The sequence below is a fragment of the Asparagus officinalis genome, chromosome 2 (assembly GCF_001876935.1).
Source record: "Asparagus officinalis chromosome 2, Aspof.V1, whole genome shotgun sequence".
Lineage (NCBI taxonomy): Eukaryota > Viridiplantae > Streptophyta > Magnoliopsida > Asparagales > Asparagaceae > Asparagus > Asparagus officinalis.
The window spans coordinates 40,898,994-40,907,318 of NC_033795.1; the positions used below are offsets into that span (position 1 = coordinate 40,898,994).

General features: G+C 36.1%; 1 protein-coding gene across 1 annotated transcript in view; it reads right to left on the reverse strand.

Moving 5' to 3' along the window:
• Positions 1-8,325, reverse strand: part of LOC109831101 — a 9,557-nt gene that overhangs the window by 301 nt on the left and 931 nt on the right. The window contains exon 4 of the mRNA XM_020398441.1: positions 1-98. This exon is cut by the window's left edge and continues 301 nt beyond it. Coding sequence (XP_020254030.1) covers positions 1-98 — 98 coding nt within the window. The remainder of the gene's footprint in view (positions 99-8,325) is intronic.

Here is an 8,325-nt window from a genome sequence, read left to right on the forward strand (position 1 = left end):
AATATCAAAGTCATATAAATGTCGCCCAGCAGCAAAGCTTCCCAATAGTTGGTATGATCTCTCAGATCCATCCATTGTCACACATAAATCATCTGTACCTGCAACAGAGTAATAAACATTTAGTCGCTATTACAGTCAAACAATCCCTTCTTTTAACTGCATGGAATTTACAAGATAACCCGTGATAACCATTAACTTATTATTCGCATATTTGGAGCAAATTTATTGTGAGGCAACTAATATGGAATCAAAGCTTAGGAGGTAAATTGCAAGTAGATCTGGAAATAAACCTTAAGCTGGCTTGAAGCTTAATGATTCACCTGAAACATAAAAGGCTATGAAGTGTTGGAACCTTGGACAGAAGCACCCAAGTCATAATAAGATTTTCGCAACCCTGTGTCAGTGTTCATGCTTAAACGACCTACGAGCATCTCTGAGGAAAACAACATGACTGTTGACATAAAGTTTCAGGACATTGTAACATCCATATGGATGTGTAACAATGAAGGGTGGTCGTTTTAAAGAAAAGATGAGCTGAAGTAGTATACTAACACAATTTAACTTCTCTGCCTGATCGTTCAGTCATTAACTCTTTCCAAGGTTTGTCATAGATTCCCAAGTTGCCAGCAACTAGGGGAAAGCCAATCTAGTTTTTGTTAGCTTGACTCCGTCATGGTGACCAAATCAACAATTCTCAGTAGAGAGAATTGTGGAACATGAAAACGTGGAAGGGTTGTTGAGAGAAAATCTCTCATTGGGGCGGATCTGGGGGGTGGAGTTAGTGGGTTCAGCCCCTATAAATGGAGGAGTAATTCTCCTTGAGAAATGACAACGAAGAAAGTAAAAAACCTCTTACCCATTAGCGGAACCCCCCTCAAAATCTGTTCTTCCTTCTTCTCTGAGATCAAATACTGGTATCAGAGACCGTCGATCTCATCGCCGCCCCCTTCGAGCTCTGCGCCAATCGGCCACCTCGACAACTCTGCTGCGACGATCGATTGACGACGACGACGACAACTCGACAACCCTTGCTGCTTCGATCGACAACGACGACGATCGACGACGACGACAAATCCGCGTCGATCTCAACGCAGTCGTCTCCATCCTCGGTGATTGAGAGATATCAGCCGCCCCTTGCAATTTTACGGCGTCAACCCTAGCTTCTAGCTCGAGATCATTTTTTTAACAGTGACCGTAGGGCACGAGTGGGGCACTCGTTTTCTCAAGAGCTGAGTTACAAAGTCAGGCACAATACCCCACAACCAGCAAAGCCCATCTATTTTTTTGAATCAAAGCCAAACATTTCCATCTTTATTCGTTGAATCAAAATCAGGCCCAGTCACAAGGCCCACGTTCATTCAACAACTCTCTTTCACTTGTTAAAGTCAGCCATTTCCATTAAAAAAATCAGCCAGTTATAGTTGTCTTGATCCAGTAGAATCTAACGATAGCATCAGATCATCTCCAAATCCGGTCAGAAACGACGACAAAACTTCGACAAGTGTTGATCCAATCAACTCCGCTGAGTAACAATCTCGCACAAATTTGAGTCTCTTTCATCAACTCGGAACAATCAGGTTCATTTTAATTTTTAATTTATCTAACTTTAATATTTTTTAGTATAATTGTCAAAATATCAACCTTATACATATTTAAAATTGAATTTAGTTTTAGTTCTACCAAATGGCTAGTAAACTCGTTCTATCAGAACTAGGGAAAATTAACAAATTTAATGACAGTAATTATGATATGTGGCATAGAAAAATAGGATATGCTCTTATTCATGACAACATTGATGATGTAATCGAAACCGTTATTCCAACCCTTACTGATAAATCAACACCTGAAGAAAAGAAAAGGTTTGAGCAGTGGAAGTCGAAAGACAAAAAGGCGAAAAGCCTTATGCTCATGTTCATGGAAGATAATTTAATCAAAGTTTTTGAAACTTATAAAACTTCCATGGACATGTGGAATGCAATAAAAGAAAAATACGACACTGCTTCTGAAGTTAACATTCAACTCCTCTTGCATAAGTATAATTCTTGTCGTATGCAAGAGGGAGACAATGTCGTAGAACATATAAATAAAATGTTTTTCATGGCTAAGGACTTATCCACTGCTGGGACCGAAATCCAGGAAAGAATGCAAGTAGCAACCATTTTGAATAGTCTTTCCCCTTCACTTGCTGTGGATGCCACCACATTAAGAATGAATCTTGCCATTAAGTCTGTCACTGATCTTCATATGCACTTAGCGATAGAACAGGACTTAATAGCGAGTAGGAAGGAACCAGAACTAAATATGGTGCAACATGAGCTGAATTATGTCCGCCAGAGGCATAATACTGGAAGCTATAAAAACTCTGGTCCTAGTAAACCACAACCGTGAGGACCGAAATCGCAGCAGTTCAAGAGAAAGAAAGTACCCCGCGGAGCCTGCTACAATTGTGGAAAGTTCGGGCATTTCAAGCCCAATTGCCCACAATGTGAAAAGCATGAGAATAAGGGAGGCTATAAGCATCCAGAGCAAGGGGGTACTAGCAAAAGAGAATTCGTCGGTGTGACGGAATGTAATGCTGTGATGACGGATATTAGTGGTTGGTGGATCGACTCCGGTGCAACTAGGCATATCGCAAAGGACAAGAAAGGAGTCATAGAATTCACCGAGCTTAAGAAAGGAGAACAGAGAATCTATATGGAAAATAATACCTATCTTGATGTAGAAGGTATTGGTTCATATAGATTGGATCTTGGGGATAGCATTCTTGTCCTCAAAGATGTGTTCTATGCGCTAGAAATTCGGCGCAATCTGATCTCTATTCCCAACTTGATGAAAAAAAGACTGAAAGTTAGGTTCTATAATAACAGGGTTTCTATAGGCAAGAATAATAAAGTGTATGCTATGGAAAAATATGTGCACGAGCATGAATTATGCATTCTTCCAGTAGTTTGTAATAATTCTGATAATGAAATTTTGAATTTGAACTACTTGTCCTGTTATATTTCTGAGTCTGAATTGTGGCATTCTAGATTAGGACATACTAGTATTTTAAAAATAAAAGAAATTATCAGAATGAACTTGCTTCCTACACTATCTAATGTTCAATTGTCACCATGTGAACATTGTTTAACTGGTAAAATGATTAAAAAACCTTTTATTGGTGGACAAAGAGCCAATGAACTTTTAGGGTTGATACACTCGGATATTTGTGGTCCCCTAAGTATCAAAACTCATAGTAATAAAGAATATTTTATTACTTTTATAGATGATTATTCCAAGTTTGCACACGTCTATCTTATATCTAGAAAATTAGAAGCTTTTGACTGTTTTAAGAGATATAAGACATAAGTTGAAAACCAACTTGGATTGAAAATTAAAATTCTGAGAACTGATAGAGGTGGAGAATATAATTCTAAAGAATTTGAAAGTTATTGTATTCAGCATGGAATTAAAAGGCATACGACAATGCCATATACGCCACAACAGAATGGTGTTGCTGAAAAAAAAAACAGAACATTATTAAATGTAGTTAAATGCATGTTGTCTCATTCTGGTCTCTCTAAAAAATTTTGGGAAGAAGAATTGTTAACTGTAAACTATATTTTAAATAGAATTCTCACCAAATCAGTTGTATCTACACCTCATGAATTATGGAATGGGAGGAAACCTAATTTGAGTCATCTCAGAAAGTGGGGATCTATAGCCCATGTTCTCATTCCATGTCAACTTAGAGATAAGTTGGATTTTAAAACAATAAAGTGTAGATTCATAGAGTATTCAGAAAAGTCAAAAGGTTATAAGTTCTATAATAAAAAAAAGGAGTCATTGAAAGCAGAGATGCTACATTTCTAGAGAATCTAGAGGAAGAGGAACAAGTTCAAGAGAAAACAGAACCTCTAACTGTAATAGATGATGTTTATTACAGTGTTGTTCCCACTAATGCCTCTGATATTGTGAATGAACCTAAACTTGAAAATGATGAAATACCTATGGAAAATAATGTACCTAATCAACCGGTTGTAGACAACAAAAGGCCAAGAACACAACATTCATGGATGGATGATTACTATTTGTATTCATGTGAGTCATCTTGTTTCTCGGTAGATACAAATATAGAAGAACAAGATCCCTTAATCTTTTCTGATGCGATGAAATCACATGAATCAGCTTTATGGCTAGAATCTATGAGAGAAGAACTTGATTTTATAGAAAAGAATAAGGTATGGGAGTTATGTGATCTACCAGAAAATAGAAAAGCCATAGGATGCAAATGGGTGTTCAAAAAGAATATCGTGTTGATGGATCTATTGATAAATTCAAAGCACGGTTAGTTGCCAAATGTTATAACCAGAAGGCAGGAATAGATTTTCAGGAGACGTATTCTCCTATAACTAAATTTACATTCATTAGAATTATTTTGACTATTGTTGCATATTTTGATTTGGAGTTATTCCAAATGGATGTTAAAACTGCATTCCTTAACGGATAGTTGAAGAAAACAATATACATGCAACAACCTGAAGGTTTTCAGGTGAAAGAACAGGAACATAAAGTTTACAAATTAATAAAATCTCTATATGGTTTAAAACAGTCTTCTAGACAATGGTATCTCAAATTTTATGATGCAGTTACTAAACTTGGTTTTATTCAAAATAAATTAGATAATTGTGTATATGTCTTGAAAAGTGGGAGCAAGTTTACTATATTATCATTATATGTGGATGATATATTGCTCGCTGGAAATGACATAGAAATGTTGAATAAAATCAAGACAGATCTCAGCGAAAAGTTTGAAATGAAAGACATGGGAGATGCATCATATATTCTTGGAATTCAAATAATTCGAGATAGAAAGTCTAGAATGCTAAGTTTAAACCAAGAAAAATATTTAAGATCAGTTCTTAAAAGGTTTGGAATGGAGAATTCTAATCCGACGCCAACTCCCTTGGTTATGGGAAAGAGATTATGTAAAGAGCAAAGTTCTGGAGAATGGCAGAAACCATTAGATGTTCCTTATGCTCAAGCAATTGGAAGCTTGATGTATGCAATGTTGTGTACCAGACCTGATATAGCTTATGTTGTGAGTCTAGTCAGTAGATATCAAAGTAATCTAGTACCAGCATATTGGGAAGCTGTTAAAAGGATTATGAAGTATATCAGAGGTACATTGACTCATAAATTAGTTTATCAAGCCTATTCGCTTGAACTCCTCGGTTATTCCGATGCTGATTTTGGAGGTAATAAAGATGATGGAAAATCCACTTCGGGACACTTATTCATCTTTGGAGGAGCTGTTTCTTGGAGTAGCAAGAAACAAGGGTGTGTTGCTAGATATACGCAAGAAGCTGAATATATAGCTTGCAGTATGACAACTACACATGCTGTCTGGAAAAGACGGTTTTTGATTGATATTGATCTCAATTTGTTAGAAGGACCTATTGATATTTATTGTAATAATCAAGCAGCAATTAACTTAATCAATAGTGGCGGGAATAGCTCCAAAGGAAAACATATTGAGATCCAATATCACTATATTCGAGATATTGTAGAAAAGGGAGAAGTCAAAGTGACTTATATCCCTACTACAGATATGATTGCTGATCCTTTGACAAAAAGAATACCAGCAGAATTTTTTATCAAACACGTAAGTTTGATGGGACTTAGGAATAAATAAGTCCAAGTAAAATTTCATGAATAATGAAATAAGAGTTACTCTCTACGGATAGTGGAAGTAATGGTAAGCAGAAACATCTGATCTCACGGATAGTGGGAGGCATATCACTTGGTTAATTTGGTCAAGTGAGAGATGTTAGCTTGACTCGGTCATGGTGACCAAATCAATGATTCTCAGTAAAGAGAATTGTGGAACGTGAAAACGTGGAAGGGTTGTTGAGAGAAAATCTCTCATAGGGGCGGATCTGGGGGTGGAGTTAGTGGGTTCAGCCCCTATAAATGGAGAAGTAATTCTCCTTGAGAAATGACAACGAAGAAAGTGAAAAATCTCTTACCCATTAGCGGAACCCCCCTCAAAATCTGTTCTTCCTTCTTCTCTGAGATCAAATAGTTTTGTTATACCAGTTACCATGTTAGTAGTAGCTTTCGCCAATTTGCAGTGATTTAGATGTTCTGACTGCTTGTACTGCATGAAATATGTACTACTGCTGGAAACTAAATCATCAAACGAGCAAATTTGAGATATAGAAGGATGTTAAGCTGATTGCTCTATGCATTAATCACTCATTTGTTTTTTTACAGATGGTAAATACTGTAAGCTTTAAAGAGAACTTAAAAAAACATATATCTGTGGAAATTAACAGGACCAATTATCAAAATATGAGATAGCGCTGGATTGTCCACTGTATTCCTTTAACACTGGCCAGCATTTTATTGTCCCTTTTCATTTGTAAATGCTGCTATAATCCAAAAAGAAACTCTAGGTACATGCTGTTCACGTGAAGCATATATAAAGGATAAAAATGAGCCGCGTTAGAAGGTAACCTGACTGCAAAGAAATCACCAAAGAGGAAGGGTCTAAATTGAATGGCAAACAACAAATGAGGTCTAATCTTGACGCGGGTAAAGAAAGCTCCCATCTTTGAGGATCAAGGCATATATTAAACTGTAATTTCTATAGAGGTACTCTCTACAGTATGTTACACAATCTTTGTGCATAATAGACACAAGCAGGACAGTAGGATACAGTATAAGGACATCATATTATATGCATTAACTGTTTGCTCAAGGGATTCTTGGTGCTAAGAAACCATTTTTACAATATTAAAAATTGATTTGAGGCATTATCTCTTTGGTTAAGTGTAACAAGATTTTGCCACGCACATTACACATGCTTTAGGAAATTATCCAAGTTTCATAAGTATGGAATGATAAGAAATGATAGATCATGATAAAAACACATTTTTCTACTTTTCAGGAACATCAAGAGGGTCATGTATTACTTCTACAATACGCCCAAAGTACCCTCTTATACAATGATGCAGTAGTTTATGCAGTTAGAACTTGGAAGTATTTGGTATTTTTAAGTCCACGACACACAGATGAATGGAGATGCAAATGAATTCAAAGAGAGAATATCATGATGCTCAAAGCACAAGCAAATATATAAATTTGGAGAACAAAAAATGATGGATGAATTTGAAGACATCACAGAGCCAACTAGCAAAATACAAGCTCAAGGCTCACCAGAAAGTCCAAGATCAGATCAACATATATACACTTAATTCCTTATATTGATTTAAGATGACTAGTAAGGAGAGTTTAGAGACAACATACGAAGTTATGAACACTACCTACAATCAATACCAAAGATGTCACAAGCCACGCTCTTTAATGAGGACTCTTCTACTACTTAAAATGCCCTCCAGATGAGTTCTAATGAAAACAAAACATTTTTTCATGGTATTAGCAAGTAGCCACTAAAGTAGATTGCTAGATTTTAAGTTAAACACTTCCAATAACAACTATATCTATTGGGCTGTAAAAAGCACTAACCTAAGTTATTCTGGAAGCACGCCAAGCAAAAATATTGAACCCTTTTGACCATCACTTTTCTTGACCTCTTTCAATAATGGCTATTCTCAGTTTACTTTCAGTTTCCATTAGGGTCTCCATTTATACACATATCAGGACATGGGATCTGCAGTGCACCATCCAAGTCAAAAATACGTTGGAGGATTTCACATAGCAGTGCTTTCAAAAAAATAGCAAACAGGCAAGATTTCTATGAAAGAATTTTCCTTTTGTATTATCCTCTCAATTAAATAAAATAATAAGCAAAAGAACAAGTAAAGTAATTTGTAATAAACAATATTTACAGTCAACTAATTTAGACTGCAACATGGCAACGTTACTAGAATTCTGAGGAGGTATATGCAAACTTTTTGACTACATTAACTAGCTTACTTAGTGCCCTTAGGTGAGGTGTCAGAGGAAAAAGAACGGGTTCTGACGAAATAACTATTGATAGACAATAACGTGATACAATGTTCTAATCCTGAGGCTTATCCTGTATAACCAACAATCAACTACTACCCATATCTGCTTCTATATCATGTAGTTAGCATGTTCAAATCCACTGAATTGACAGTTAGTTGGATATTTCATAAATTTTCTTCCAAAGTATGTAGCATTAGTTGGATTCAAGTTAATGACTTAAAGTTGCATGTGACAAGCTTTGCCAAATTTGATCAAAGGATTCCCTCCTCTCGACCTCAAGAGACACCCCATTTGCTCGCTTGTAAGTGAAAATATCTGGAATCTTGTGAAATCAATCAAAATTTGACTCACAGAACATCAATTTAAAATAAC